We start from the raw sequence: 16,339 nt of genomic DNA, 5'->3' as shown, positions 1-16,339 counted from the left end.
TCTTCTTTTTTTCTCTTTATAAAAAATTGAAACAGGATATTACTTTTTCAAAGATGGTTGACTTGCTGTCTGTGTCCTGCTTTTAAAATGGCTGATTTGATACCATGCAGCTGTTTTATTTTTTTAAACCCTCCAGCAACGTAGAAATCAATTTCTGATGCATAATTTGAAGCATTATAATAGGGCACCTTTTGTATGCCCTTTTCTTGTAAATGCCACTATATTCTGTTATATTCTGTGTAATTATTTATTAATTTTAAAAGGCTAAACAATGGAGATGAGGGAAATTCTATCAAGCTCTCCTGAGTTGTTGTCATATGTTCATGATTTAATGTCAACCAATGTCTGCTTATTATATTCCTACATTGTCTGACTGGGTCAAAATTGATCTCGGTGACTGGGAAGGAAATATTACAGGATCATTAATCACAGGCTGGGGTGATTCTGCTTCCCTCATTTTCTTCACTGGTTCTACAAGATCTGCTTCACATTTTGGTAACCACAGTGCGTGTTTTTACCAGTAGATATTTAATAATCGGTCAAAACCCTTCAGTCAGAATGTGTCAAAGGTGACTTTTAACCGCTCTGTTGTTTTAAAGAGGGTTTTCTGACATTATGGTGTATTGTAGCTAATCTTCTTAGCAAACGCTTTATTAAAGTAAACAACCACATGTAACCCTCTATCTAGCGATCATTAGTTAAATGTGTTGATTTAAATAAGGGCAGTCCATCTTGCAAGTCAAATGTTTAGTGTTCTGGTGTGAAAAATCAAATTTTCCTTCTATGTACTATGTATTTTTTGGGGGGGGAGGGGGGACGGTTATTGACTAGGTACTTTCACATTGCACTGTTCAAAGGCATTGACGTGTTCTCATGATTTTATTGTAGAATGAGAGCTGGCTGTTTCCATGGCAACATTTCTCTTAGTGCGCCACTCAGAAGCTGGAGGATTGGGTCACAATTGTTAATTGGGTGGAAATGTTATTTAAAAATTCATGTTTATTACAACAGTGTCTTGCATTGTAACTGGGGGAGGGGCGACAAACCACATCATAATCTGTCTTCTGATTCGGAATTGACTCGGTGCAGATGTGTTCTTCCTCAATGGATTTTTTTTTTCTTTTAATGTCTGAAAGGTTATGTTTGATTTCAGTAAGATACTGTAATGAATGCAACACTTCAGTCTGATAGAAAAAACTTCTTGACATGATGTCTGCTTGAATTTCCTTGATCATTTTGACTCTTTTTTTTTTTTAATATTTAAATATTGAGAAGTTTAAACGCATCTTCCAAAAAAACAAGATGTGTGCTCCTTACTTAACCTCTCTTCATTATATGAATTGCTTCCTGTAAGGCCCCCTGTATAAGAAGAATCTCTTTCCAGTATTCACACTAGAACTGCCACGGAAGTCATTTTGATGGTTTGAGGTTTTAAATTTAAATTACTCTGCGTGTCTGAAAGTTATGCAGTTGTCCGTTTAGGACTATCTAAATACATATGTTAAATACTGTGACAGGGTTTGAAAGGCAGAGTCATGAAAATAAGGAAGTTTATAATCCTGCCATCAGTAAATTGATATACAGAATGGGGGAGACCAGTCATGGGTATTTTACATGCTACTGGGCTAGTAGTCCAGTGACACCTTGAAACAAATGTACCATTTTAAAGAATGCCCTGCTTTTCTGCTAGTATGTAATTGTGTGTGTTTTTATATATATATATATATATATATATATATATATATATATATATATATATATATATATATATATATATATATTTCACACAAAGATTGCTCGAATATCAATGATTATTAAAAGGTCCAAAATGAGTGTATAAAAAGCCCAGCCTGACTGGCATCCTATATCTGCATATGGTGTAAAACCTTTGGGCTGGAAGAGGCGGTGTGGGCAAAGTTAAGAAGCTTGCAAGTTGTTCGCTGTGGAGGCTCAGCAGTGACGGGTAAATAAATTACTTTATTGGAATGCAAGGCAAACCACTTTAACCAACACATGCTAGGTCCCTGTGGATTCTGCTATAGCCTAATTAAGAGATACAGTGACCAAGCCAGTTAGGCAAATGTTACAGCTTTATTCCGTAGATAATGTGTTATCTGTTATGGTCACGTTGCACCTGTTTGTGTGTGTGTGTGTGTGTGTTCTATTAGAAATTATTACCACATCAGCGCGCGCACACACACACACACACATATATATCAGTTATGTACGGGTGGGGGTGGTTCGTCTATTCATTACAAAACACACATTGTTATATTCTGGCTGACAAACTACAGAATTGGTACAGTGTATGTACTGTAATGTAGATGCCGTGTGTCTCAAGGTCTTGTGGGGCCTTAAAGAATGGAAAATTGCCATCTGTTAATGTGTTTCGTTGAAGCAAACTGAGAGAAATGGCAGAATAACATTGAGTTAAATAATATTTGTTTATTTTCAAATTTAAATGTGCGCCCTCGTTACTTTTAAGTAACACTTTTAGAATGTTGTGCTGTTGCAGTTGCATGTAGTCTGTTCAGTAAATGTCAAGGGCTGTATCAGATTAAATCATGATAATAATGAGCAGTTTACTGCACATTCTATATTAGTTACCAAAAGGAGGAGCTTGGAGAAATGCTGATATTACAGCAGACATCCCCTACAGTAGCTCTGCATGACTCTGCCCTTATTCCTTCTATTGACTTGAGGACATTTAAAATGTCTAAGGTGATGACACAACCTCATGAACAGTGTTTATTATTTATTGTTTATGATGTTGAAGTCACCCATCTTTTTTTCAGAAAGATATTTCCACAGTGACCCAGCATCAGTGGCAATCCATCCCTGGTTCTGACAATTGTATCAGCCCTGCAATTACAGCAAGGATGAACTTATATTCTGCATCTGTCACCTTACCATACTCCACAACTGAGATCTAGCTTTTTGTGTTTTCTGTTTCGATTTTCTGCTTTTTAAACACTAAGCACATGTTGTGCCTTTTTGGTAGTTAATTTAATAGAGTTGTTTGTGCTCCAAATGTGGGGGCGGAAGATTTCTGATAAAGATTTCAATAGTGACCACTCTAGGTAGGCATTAAATAATTTGGGGAGAAAAAACCTCTAAAGGAAGAAGCTGGATGAAATATAAGTGTAACCGCATTCTGTCTGGGTTTGAAACTGCACTAATCTACTACTGCAGCTTGGCCATTTTAAATGTATGCATCTTTAATTTTTTACGATGTGCACAGGACTGGATTTTGTTTCCTTTTTACCTCCTGATCACTTGCATTGCTGGTCTGTATCAGGGTTTCAAGTTTAAGCAATAAAAAAGTGATTTTAATACATGTCAATAAACATGTGTTTTTTGCATCACTAAAAATATTTTTCAAAACTAGTAATAAAATTAGTCTATTCTTATGATCCAATTGCTTCTGGCTAATTTTGAGCAACTATGAACACCACCTGGGATGCAGATGAAGATGTACACACATGTTACAATAGATTTTTGTATATATATCTACAGATGTGAGTGTCCTTTTGTGACTAAGCTTGCTAAGGACCTTTTTTAGCAAAGGTCATTGAGTGTACTATACTCGTTGGGTATATAGAGGGTGTCTAAAAGGACATCCTTTAGCACACGTTATTAAGAGTATCAGAATCTGATTTTTACATAAGTATTGGATGTTTATTAGTTTTACTTTAAATTCTTGCAAGAACACATTCAAAACTGCATCTTAAGTTCTCCTGGTATTTTTAATATGGTAACACATTCGTCCTTTTGGTTTATTTTTCCAGAGAATGGAGGCCATGACCTGCTTGTCAGCATCAATCTGACCCTGTAATGGGAGTCGCAGTGGTTGTGTCTTTGTAAACCACAAGACGCAAAGCTGCCGATTTTATCTCTGGAATGTTACTATTTACTCAAGACCAGGTTTAAGGAAAAAGGGTGAGAATATAGTGGTCATCCTGCATATTTGACCAACCTATTAATGCCTCTCTCTCTTTTTGCATGCTTAGTTTATCAAATGATCTTTATATAGTGAATCTTTCTGGATTATTTCCTTTCCTAATATTCGGAGCTGTATGTAAGGTGTATAGTGTGGTTTCTCAGATGATAGCACATCCTAGGGCTTTCCTGACCATCCTGATTATTCCTTTGTTGTTTTTGCTGGATGATATGCAGATTCCTATGAAACTCAATAAGATGGGATGGAATGCGGCTGAGGTCTCAGGGATCGGCTCACGGTCAGCTAGCAGAAGTGCAGTTCATTGAAACGTCAGCATGTGCAGTAATACAGCCGTCACTTTTTGCTTGCGGCAAAGAATTGTTGTGCATGACATTAAAAAAAATTATAATAATTGTATTTAAGTGAGTTTATACTGTGTTACCATGCCATACATTCAAGTGTAGGGAGAGAGATGGTACAGTGTATCAGAAGCATGGTAGACAAGACTATTTTATTTTAGTTTGTTATACTTCTTGCTACAGTATTCCCTCTCTAGATGTAACATAGCCTATTGATTTTATCCTTCTGAGTCTCCTTGAAAAGTAGGTCATATTTTTAGCTAACTGTTCTTTTAAATGGGTGTTTGGCGGTATGTGTAACCAAAGCATCAACACCATGATGTTGCTGCATTCCAGTACACTCTTCTCCCTTTTGAGACCTCCACAATCAGGAGAGATTGGGCGCAAATCTGTTACCTTGTGCTACCTAAGCTAGCATCTTAAGTGTTGTTCAGACCAGTTTCAACCAGTAGCTAAAGAAATATGAAATTGTCATTCAATAGCAGAGGTCAGCGGTATCTGTAACAGTCGTCATCAGAAACATAATTGGTTAGAGTACATATTAACAAACTTCCTTCATCACATTGTATATTTACCTGCTATCTACTGTATGAGCATTTCATTTAGTACAATACTGTAATATTAAAGTGAAGTTTTACTTTTACATACTGGAAGGATTTGGAAATAATTGCATGCATTCTTTAAAAAACAAAATAATATAGATTTTATTTTTTTTACAGTATTCACGGAGTATTTATTTCATTCATTGTTGCATTTAAGACTCTGCATCCCAGCTAGTTTAGTGTTTTATGCTGTTAATAGTTTGTTTTCATTTACACCCAACGGATGGAAGACATCTGGAAGTTCGTTATGAAATGAACCCGAGCATAAGAAAAACATAGTTACTGAACTAAACATCCTTGACAGCAAAGTTGTTTGATCTATCATTTGAGAAACAACACACAGTAACCGATTTGCTTATTATAAACTATTTGCTTATTGATTTTTATTGGACAGTTTAGGAAGTTGTCAAATTGCCCATTGAGTCTGTTTGTTTTTATTGTATGAAACTACCATACATCCTCTGCCAGGGTGCAGTACAGTAGATGTACTGTCTGATGAAACAAACTAAAATCGGTAAGATTGAATCCGAGACTGACAAGTTTGCCATGTTTGTTATGTGTGATTTTATAGTTTTATTCCTTCAAGCGGCATGACAAAACCTGCAGTTTTATAGGTAAAACTTGTCAAATGCAGCATCGTTTGTCTGCTGTATGTCTTCACCACATGTTGTTAGTGAAACTCTGTTTTATTGTTTGGCAGCAACAGAATCCATTATTAATGGATATTTGGTTAAACTAATTTAATGTGGGTGGTGCATGCTGTATCTCTACATAAACATGCAGATTGCTTGAGCTGTTAATTCCTAGACTAATTCACCAATGAGTTAGATAAGCCACAAAATTACTTTCTTTCCAGTGCTTTACCTTTAGAATTGTTAAGTCCCATAGACGTATTGGTGAGCATAATTTATGTTTCAACAAATTCAGTAGCAGCCTGTTAATGTTCCTTTTAATGTACTTTGTACACAAGAATTCCTGCTTTCAGCATTCTGTGGGATTTTACATGACAGGCGATAGCTAAGATTCGATTCTTGTTTTAGGTTTTTATAAGTCTTCTTGCTTGACTTTTTCACTGAGATTGAATTTGAAATTATAGCAGCCTTGTGATGATGTAATATAGCTGGATATTCGCTAGCTCTGTTACAGCATTTTCATGGTTTTATATTTGACATGCTACTTGTGCACATATGAGATCCACATACTGTACGCATAATCGGCATATGCAGCCAAAATGTTGTTTGTGAGAACACTGATTTTGTTTTAGCTGCACGTGTGCAACCAATTATTTCACGGTGTCAAAAAGAAAATAAAAAAAGAAATACATCTTTTGTATATATATTTTTCCCCCAGAAGGCTTCAACCGTAAATGATGGATGATCATGTGTGTACAAAAGGTTTTTTTTAATTTTTTTAAAATTATTTTTCATGCTTACATTAAACCTGTAAAGAAGTTAGCTTTAGATATATCCACTTTAGCCACCATTGAAAAGTGCTGTCAGTGCTCAACAACTTTGCAACTCATGGTTTTATATGTAGTTTGAGTGTTTCTTTAGATATGTTGTGGTAAATAGACACACTGTACTTTTTAACCAGGAAATCCATTGAAATGGTATTGGCAACAACTTTAACATTTTAAATCCATGTTGCCGGGCTGAATGAGTTAAATCAGTTTAATATATTGGCTTTCTTACACATCAGGAGAAAATAAAAAAAATAAAAAAATATTTAAAAACAATTTAGTGTAATATAAAAATCCTAACATCTGTTATGGGTCATGTGGAACTTATCACAAAACAGTAGGTTAATAACCGTTGCCAGATGAATTGCAGGGATTGACCTCTGTATATGGGTGTGGCTTGTCTCCTTAAACAAAAGAATTAAATTAAATACTAATGTTATTAGTGTTAACTAATTATTTAAGGGATAACTATCTGCACATGGTAAATTATTGGATTGCCTACTAGAGTATATAAGTACATGCTAGGATGTGGTTTAGAATAGTCTATTTCTTCTGTTTACTTGGCATACCAAACAGTTTATTGTGTAGTTGATGGCCTGCCACAAGTCTTCTGGGATTTGCTTTTTTGTATTAAGTGATTTCTGTTCTTTCTCATCATTTTCACTGTGGAGTCTCATATAGAATATGTAAAGCATTTGATAATCTGTTTTATGTTCTAGTTTGTCAAATGCAAGATCAAATTAGTTCTGTATGCAGTACAGCATTGAGTACTACAATAGCCGTACTCTTTTGTGAACATAAGAAAGTTTACAAACAAGGAGACCCATCTTGCTCGTTTGGTTGGTAGTAGCTTATTGATCCCAGAATCTCATCAGCAGCTTCTTGAAGGATCCAAGGGTGCCAGCTTCAACAGCATTACTGGGAAGTTGGTTCCAGACGCCCACAATTCTCTGTGTAAAAAAGTGCTTCCTATTTTATGTTCTAAATGTCCCGTTTATTTAATCTCCATTTGTGACCTGTGGTTTTTTTTTTTTTTTTTCAGGTCGAAAAAGTCCCTTGGGTGGACATTGTCAATAGCTTTCAGAATTTCGAATGCCTGAATCAGATTGCTGCGTAGTCTTCTTTGTTCAAGACTGAATATATTCAATTATTTTAGCCTGTCTGCATATCACATGTCTTTTAACCCCGGAAATAATTCTGGTCGCTCTTCTTTGCACTCTTTCTAGAGCAGCAATGTCCTTGTTGTAGCGAGGTGACCAGAACTGAACACAGAATTCTAGATGAGGTCTTACTACTGATTTTGTCTTACTAATGAGTTTTAACATTACTTCCCTTGATTTAAATTCAATGCTTTTCACTGTATATCCACCCATACAGAAAGAACATATTTTACGTATATTAACAGCAATATATGTAAGCCTGTCATTTGTTTTATATTTAGACTACAAATGTTTTATGCTGTTACATATATTGTTTAGATTAGGAATATATGCACACCAATATATGGATATGTGAAGTATATAGGTAACATATAAAACAGTATATATGGCATATATTTATCATATATTGGACATATGCTTTCTTTTAATATGGGCAAGCATTTTGTTGGCCTTTTTTTATAGCTTCCCCACATTGTCTAGATGAAGACATTTCTGAGTCAACATAAACTTAGATTGTTTTTCATAGATTCTTTCTTCAATTCCAGTATCTCCCTATATGGCATTTACAATGCACATTTGTATTGCCTGTGTGCAGTACCTAATCCATGTTCATGCATTTTCTTGGATCCCTACTGCGTTCAGTTCGGTTTTGTCTCCCTTTTTGTGGATTGGTTATTACGTTTGCAATTCTCCAGTCTGTCGGTACAACCCCTGTCTCAAAAGACTGTTGCATGATCCTGGTTCACAGTTTGTAAATAACTTCTTTCATTTCTTTGAGTACTATTGGGAGGATCTCACCCGGCCCAGGGGATTTGTTTATTTTAAGAGCTCCTAGTCCCTTTAACACTTCTGCCTTTGTTATGCTAAAGTTATTTAAAACTGGATAGGAGCAGGTCGACGTGGGGCATATTGTCCGTATCCTCCTTTGTAAAAACTTGTGAAAAGTAATAATTTATTATATTTGATATTTTTTTTCTCTTCATCTGTGATTTTGCTATTTGTATCTCCTGAGACGTTTTAATTCCTCCTTGAATGTTCTTTTGCTGTTATTGGAAAAACATTTTTGGAATTGGTTTTAGCCCACTTGCTCATTCCTATCTCTATCTTGGCCTTTCTAACTTCCTTTTGTTTGAAGGATACAACTTGAGAGAAGAACAAAGATGTGGTGTTTGTCAAATGAAATGTACTGGACATAGCTTTTGATAGTACTGTACCCAAATATTTCCAAATGTGCTTTGCAATTAGAAACAGAGTATCCTGGCTTGTAAGGAGTATCAGTTGTTTAGTTGATGTGCTACACCTGCAGTTCCCCAAGCCAGTCATGTACTGTAATGCTGTGGCGTATTGGATATTCTGGTAGTACAACAGTGACCCTATGTGTCTTCGTATTAGTATGCAGGTTTTACATTGTTGAAACTTGGACTTGAACTTCATTAAAATAATATAATTTGGCTAGTTCGCTTTGATTCAAATCTTTGCTTGACCTGCTACAGCTGCTTGATGAGGATGTGTTACCTTGTTAAAAATGTGATCAGTAAGCACTGCAGTTTTAAACAAAACAAACAAACAAAAAAAAAAAACATGATTTGCTTTTGTGTTTGTCTTGCTGAAGCTGATTAGAAAACACAACAGAACCTTGCATCATCTGTATTCATGTGCATGCTCCTACAGTGACTTTTTGCATCTGCTGATTTGGAGCTGGATACCAGCATCCACATTCTCCCTAGAGAGATGTGCAGTGTAGAGGGTGATGAATCAGAGATGAGTAATGAGTGTGTGATGTTAACCAAAAGTTCCAAACATGGTCTGTATTGAACATCTGCTCAGAAATCTGAACAGTTGGTAATACAGTAGCTGCAAGTAACACTTGCTGTTTCCTTCTCAAGCACTTTTGTAAATATTGTCGTTTTCAAACTTCATTGAAATTGCCAATATGTAGTATTTATAAATGAATGTAAAAATGTTTTTTGCTGAATGACGATCTGAATGGTATTCCTGTAAATACTGTTCTGTGACTTTCTTCAAAACTGAAGGTTTGCAATCAGATTGGAATTACAACCGGTATACCCCAGATTTAATGCTATTTTACAAGAATTACAAATAGATGTACCATGGGTTACATCTGATATACTTTTCCAGCTTTGGTAAGAAAGAGAGTGTAATCTATTTTCTTTAATTATAAGTTTGCATTCTGGTTTTGAGGTTTCTGAGAATCTCAGTGAAAGCTATGGATAAACTGCACAAGCCTCAGATACATGTATTTTTTCTGCCTTTAAAGTTTATGGAGGCATACATTACATTTCTCCACACTTACTGTGCACATACAAAAGCAAGAGATGTTTCTTCTGCCAAACAAATGAAAATGAAAAACAAGTTACCAGTTTACTTTAGACACTAATGGATCTTAAAAGCTCTGTAAACTAGAGAAAACTGTCAGGGATGACTAGTCATAAAACCTCACTCTACTTGCCATTATAGTTGCTGGTCATATATTAAGCATTTTGGAATTATTTTCTTGTACAAAGCCATTCTTCTTTTTCAAATTCATAGTATTGTAATATCCTAGATTGAATTAAAATAGGACTGAATAAAAAGCTTTGAGTGGCACTGCAAACATGTGCACGCTGTTTGAGCCTGCCCTTAGTTTTTTTTTTTTCTTTTTTTTAAAGAGCCTTTTAGATTAAATAATTTCCACTCAGATGACGTGGACTTGTTTTTAGATTGACATCTGTTTGGCCTTTTCTTAGTAATTGTTTAACCTGTCACAGACAGCAACTTCAGTTGCAATACACCTTTTAAAAACCCTAGGGAGGAAAAAAACATTTTTTAGATCATTGTAGTCTGGATATCGGGAGTAAGAACCTCCCATAATCCTTTTTACTGAAAACAACAATACATTTAATCAGCAGCTCAACAAAAAAGAAATAATGATAGGGAGATTACTGTAAAGATTGTTTTTTCTTCTTGACATTAGTACAGAAGTGTATGGATTTAATTAGTGGTTTTTTTTTTTGATCATGAGTTAGCAAAGCTGTTAAACTGCCATGTGTTGGACTGTTGCTTGATTGTTACAAAAGATTCAAAAATTGAGTGTATCATAACAAACACAAAAACAACCTTAAACAGCATAGCATTTTATTAAACATTTCAATGGAAATGTTTGAAAAGGATCTTGCATTGATTTTTAAATTGTGTTTTTATTTGTTTGTTATCGTTTTGAATATGCTGCGTCTCCTACAAGGTTAACTTTATGGCAGTTTGTTGGCACCTATCTTCACTCCGTCATTGCTTTCCAGATCAGACAGGCTGTGATTGCAGCACAGTGTAACTCAATCTCTGGTTGTTTAAATGTGTTGTCTCCTGACCCGGAGAAAAAACATTTGTATTAGCTACACTGATCAATCCATATCACTTCTCATCATTTAGCGTGCAAGTAGTACTGCATTGTAAGGACTCCTCAAGGCACATCTATGAAACTAAATATTTTAGCTGGGAAACCACACAACGTTAAATGTGATTTACAAAACAAAACCACAACAGTTTGGATTCCAGTTACTGTTACTGAATTTCAATTTAAGTCTGTTGTAACTGAAAAGTAAGAGTTAAAGCAGCAAGCTGATTTTTAAGGACTACTTTCACACTGTGATCACACTAATCTTGGACTACAGTACCTACATACCTTTTTTGTTTATTTATTTAGTTTTTTTAAACCGTGTCATCTAGGAAGTCTACTGCATATTTCTATAATTATGGAAGGCATTTGATTTGATGTATATTAGAAGCAGACCCCAATTTAAACTGGTATCACTGGTATTGGTCATTAAAGGAGATCATTTTTGCGCAACTAATGTACTGTAAGAAACTTCTACAAATCAAACTTTGTAACAAGCAAGATTTATTAGCAGAATTGGTAATTCAAATATAATATTTACACACACACAAAATAAAAAGTAAACTTGAACAATGACACAGGATTTCAAGGATTAATTTAATGGACTACTGAGGGGTTTGAAATGTTTGTTAGCACAGTTGTCAAATGAGGACGTTCCTTTTTGGTACTGTGCTATTTAGTTCACACATTACATTTTTTAACTGTGTTGGTTTTGGCCATGCTTTCCTTATGTTTTTCAAGAATAATCATATTATACTAATACCTGTTTGGTATTTTAATATGTAAACACATGACAATGACAATCACCAAAACTCTCACAACCTTGTCCTACAACAATACAAGGCTGAGGTTATAAAGTGTATCCACCTGTTCACAAAGATTAAGCAAGGTACAATGTGTGAAAATAAGTAACGATTTAGAATAATAATAAAAAAAAAAAACAGGTAATTTATCAAGAAAAACAAATTGTTATGCTGCAACCAATGAACTCTACTACTTATTTATGTATTTACTGTTTTACCCTTTTTTCATGATCATTTACTTTTAAAAAAAAAAAAAAAATAATAATAATAATAATCTAAGTATTGGACAGTTAATGATGATTCATGATTTTGTAATATGCTTTGATAGTTTAAGATCAAATATTTAAAGTGTGAACAATTAATGCAGTTTAGAAACGCACAGCAAATTACTCATCTCAGCAGTAGTTAATACACATACAGAGTGCTGAAACAGATTTACTAGAATTTTCACAACTCTGTTCTTTAATACCATAATGAATAATTCATTGTCACGTTAGTATGTTGTTCCTCACATTGTTTATGCAAAAAATAATGCAGTAAATTGAACATTGAACAATTGAATATGTATTTTTTTGTTAAAGGTTAACCAGGTGATTTATATTTTTTGCACATTAGGAATAATTACATTTTTAAATGTTTGAATTAATCCTGCTTAATATGCATTAATGCAACTATTAAGGGGGAAACTATTTTTAAAATTGGATAACATTGAATGTTACCACAATGATTATTGCCTTGATTTTGCCTTACTTTCCTTGCTTGCTTTTCCTTAAAGGTACTTACGTCAGTTTTATGGGCTCTGCAGGTACCACGGAACGGGTATGTCTGATCCAGGGAACAGTTGAAGCATTAAATGCAGTCCATGGCTTCATTGCCGAGAAGATTCGGGAAATGCCTCAGAATGTAGCAAAAACAGAGCCTGTCAGCATCCTGCAGCCCCAGACCACCGTTAACCCAGATCGCATCAAACAGGTGAGAGAATAGAGCTCTCCGTCTGCTAACTAGGTGCAGAAATGGCATTTCATAATATGCAGAATAAATGAATACACTGTTATTGACACACAGGTTTCCAAGGTTACAAAAAACACAGGTGTTTTTATGTCTGGTGTGAATAAATCTAGTATGAGTTATGATACTGATTTTTAAAAGAGCCTAGGGCATTGCAAGTGTTTAGGGTTGGCTATGCTTAGCAACCATAATTTTCTGTGACCCGTGCATTTTAAAGATAATCTGCCAGATATTAAAATTAGGTGTATTGCATCCCATTACCAGGTGCTAATTTAGTCAAATGTTTGCAGCTGTTTGTAATTTGCTGGTATATTTCTTTAAACCAAGAGCAAAGTGGTACCAGTTAATGATTATTGGCATGATAACTGGTATCTGTCATGATTTCTTTTCTTTAGATGTATTAATCAATATCTCTATATGCCTGTAACTTGTAACTTGTTCTAGATATTTTATCTGTTATTAAATGTAATTAAGTTTTACCAGCTGAAACTCATCTGTATAATTTGGTTTACAGAAGTGATCTGATTATATACTTGTTAATTGTATGCTACTACTACTATGACTACTACTACTACTACTACTACTACTACTAACTAATAATAATAATAATAATAATAATAATAATAATAATAATAATAATATAAAGAGTATACATTTTGTTAAACTATATTGAATGTTTTGGCTGGAATTATTAGAATTGCAGGAAAGATTGTTATGTTTTTTCACTGTTAAAATTTTTTTTTTTTTTTGCAAAGTGGTGTATTTGTATTCAAAATGTCAGGTAAATTGCAAAAGCAGAGTAAAACTGCCAAGATACTTTTTGATGTTATTGCAATGTGGTTTTAATATGTAATGACTGTCATTGTTCACTTGTACTGCTTGTTGCTGAAGGACTTTTGTTAAGGAAGTAATTCTGAAAAGTCATTCATTTCAGCATGCATGGATTATGTGAGTGTTTCATTCATCATTTTAAACATCTGCACCCAAACCAAGCTGCATTCAGTGGTACATTTGCTATTTATTTAAGATTAACCCTTGGCTTTCTACCAAATTCGTTGTGTCTTGTGTGGGCCAGTTATATGCATGTAACTATTTACTTTAAACACAACAATGTGTTGTGTTTTTTTTTTTATGTATGTATTTATTTTTAATCTCAGACAAGAGTAAGAGTTGTATGTACAGTAGAAGTCTCCATACCCTTCTGGATAATTTGTATAATGACATATACAAATAATCATAATACCCCTGCTTGTAAGGAATATTTTCTTTATATGGCCAGTAACATTTCACAACTGCCATAAAATAAATGTTGTACTGTACATCAGAGAAAATGAGCTCTGTGTATGTGTGTGTTTTCTAAACCTTTGCAGTGTGTCCCTGTATCCACAATAAAATGTGACTCAATCATGAAATTAAAAATGAAGCAAAAGTCCACATTTATACAGAGACAATTCAGCAGAAAGTGAGTTATTCTTTAACACTCTCAAAGTTAAGGGGCAGCTTCCTGTAACCAATAAAACAGCATTTCATCGAACGTTGTAGACAACCTTTATTGATTTTGTTCTGGATAAATGGAGCAGGGAACTGCTTAAATGTATGTAATATATGAATGTGTACAACTATAACGCATCAGTGTTCATATCGGAACAGCTGTGTAGAGTGCTGGAAGCGAAGGGTTAATCTCAGTTTCCATGTAATAAGCCAATGACAATTTCTTATAGCAGCATAGACCAAACATACACTGCACAATCGTTCCTTACCTCCCAGGGAAGGTGCGATTCACCTATAAAAACTAACTTGAAGGCTATGCAGCAATGGAAGTGTACAGGATAAAGATTTAACTTTTGCTGATTCGGATCATGGTATCTTGCTTTAAAATAATCAGTTATTTTATTGTTAAAGTAATGGCAGTTATTAATTGGACTATTCTAGAACATTGTTTGTCTTGAAAACAATTCATTGTGTTCTCCTAGATTTTTGCTATGACTTAATTTTGCAGTTGATTTAAACAAAATTGTTTGACATTGCATCTGCATTCATTTTTTTTTTTTTTTGATGTTTATAAAGCTTGTAAAGGTTGGTGATTTTGCTCCTGAACTGCTTTGTTCCCAGACATTGCCATCTTCCCCAACTACCACCAAGTCCTCTCCATCCGATCCCATGACCACCTCCAGAGCCAATCAGGTACAGTATCATCCTACCATCTACACCATGCCTTCCACAGGTGACCAATTGCCAGCTGGAGAACAGGTACACACAGGAAGAGGAAGGGTTTTAGATTTCCTTCATAAGGGAAAACCTTAGCCGCCTTTTACAGTTTGCAAAACAGCATTAACAGTTTGGAAGATTTCAAGCTGAAAAGGTAGGTTTACTTTTGGCAGAACTGCGAATTATTGATGTTCCTCTTTCACCAGCATCTGACATCACCATTACATTTTCCAGCCAGATGACGGCAGACCACCTCCCCTAAACTTTTTATTTGCCTTTGAGAACAGCTGGATAAACAAATAATTATCCTAAGTCTAAATGCTAGTTATAACCCTCATACAGACAGCTGCCCCTAAATCTGTAGCCACCCCCTACTGAGGTAGAAACTGACTTGCTGCTGCAAAAGCAAAACTGCAGCCGCTGTTGTGATGATGTGGTGCCATATGATGTTCGGGTGCAATTGGGATGTGTGTTTCAAAATGTACGCTTGAACTGGTAAACCCTTTTAGCTTTATATAAGATCTGAAAACTGGTAAACCCTTTTAGCAAATATATATTATATATATATATATATATATATATATATATATATATATATATATATAATATATATAGATATATATATATATATATATATATATTATATATATATATATATTAATAGAATATAAACATACTGTTGTGTGTTAAGAAACTAGTAATTTTTGTCCTTATCAGTGATTTTTACGTTGCAAGGTAGAAACCCTAAAGATAGGATGTTTAAGATCCATGAACTAACCCTCACTTATATGTAAATACTGGTGGCTCTATAAAATAGAAACAGTTTGTGACAGCAGTTACTTGGTATCCAGCTGCAGACAGCTATTGCATGCTGTCTTGTTGATATGCTTTCATATGAAATTGGTTAAATGTATTGCTGCTTTCACAATATATAGTCCTACTTCATTTAACTAAAATCTGACTACTGCCTAGGCAAAATAAATTAATCTGAGTCTAAAAATGAACGCTGTAACAGATTACAGATGTTTGTGTACTAGAAAATGCTGTATACAGTACATAATCTACAGATGTAGAAATGTATCGCTCCTAATGGGTTAACAGGATACAAAACTGTGTGCAAGTGTACCTAGAAGAATTGATGCTGTTTTGAAGGCAAAGGGTGGTCACACCAAATACTGATTTGATGTAGATTTTTCTTCTGTTCACTCACTTTGCATTTTGTTAATTGATAAATATAAACTATTAACATGTCTTTTGAAAGCATTCTTACTTTACAGCGTTTTTTCACACCTGCCGAAAACTTTTGCACAGTACTGTGTGTGTGTGTTGATGGCACACCATATATAATATATATATATATATATCTTTTATATATAATATAATATATATACACACACTTCTTTTATTAA

At 34.4% G+C, this 16,339-nt stretch overlaps 1 protein-coding gene across 8 annotated transcripts in view; it reads left to right on the top strand.

The window, feature by feature from the left end:
• The window catches only part of LOC121329840 (RNA-binding protein Nova-1), an 80,420-nt gene that overhangs the window by 40,893 nt on the left and 23,188 nt on the right, over positions 1–16,339 (top strand). For 4 of the 8 annotated variants that reach the window (XM_041275735.1, XM_041275737.1, XM_041275738.1 and 1 more), the window contains one exon: positions 12,520–12,686. In XM_041275735.1, coding sequence (XP_041131669.1) covers positions 12,520–12,686 — 167 coding nt within the window. Of the gene's footprint in view, positions 1–12,489; positions 12,687–14,834; positions 14,907–16,339 lie in introns of all 8 variants that reach the window. The other 4 variants (XM_041275732.1, XM_041275734.1, XM_041275736.1 and 1 more) reach the window with 2 other exon arrangements.

This window comes from Polyodon spathula, chromosome 17 (genome assembly GCF_017654505.1).
Source record: "Polyodon spathula isolate WHYD16114869_AA chromosome 17, ASM1765450v1, whole genome shotgun sequence".
In the NCBI taxonomy this organism is placed as follows: Eukaryota; Metazoa; Chordata; class Actinopteri; order Acipenseriformes; family Polyodontidae; genus Polyodon; species Polyodon spathula.
Note: the sequence above shows the minus strand (reverse complement) of the source record. Positions and strands in the feature narration are given on the sequence as shown.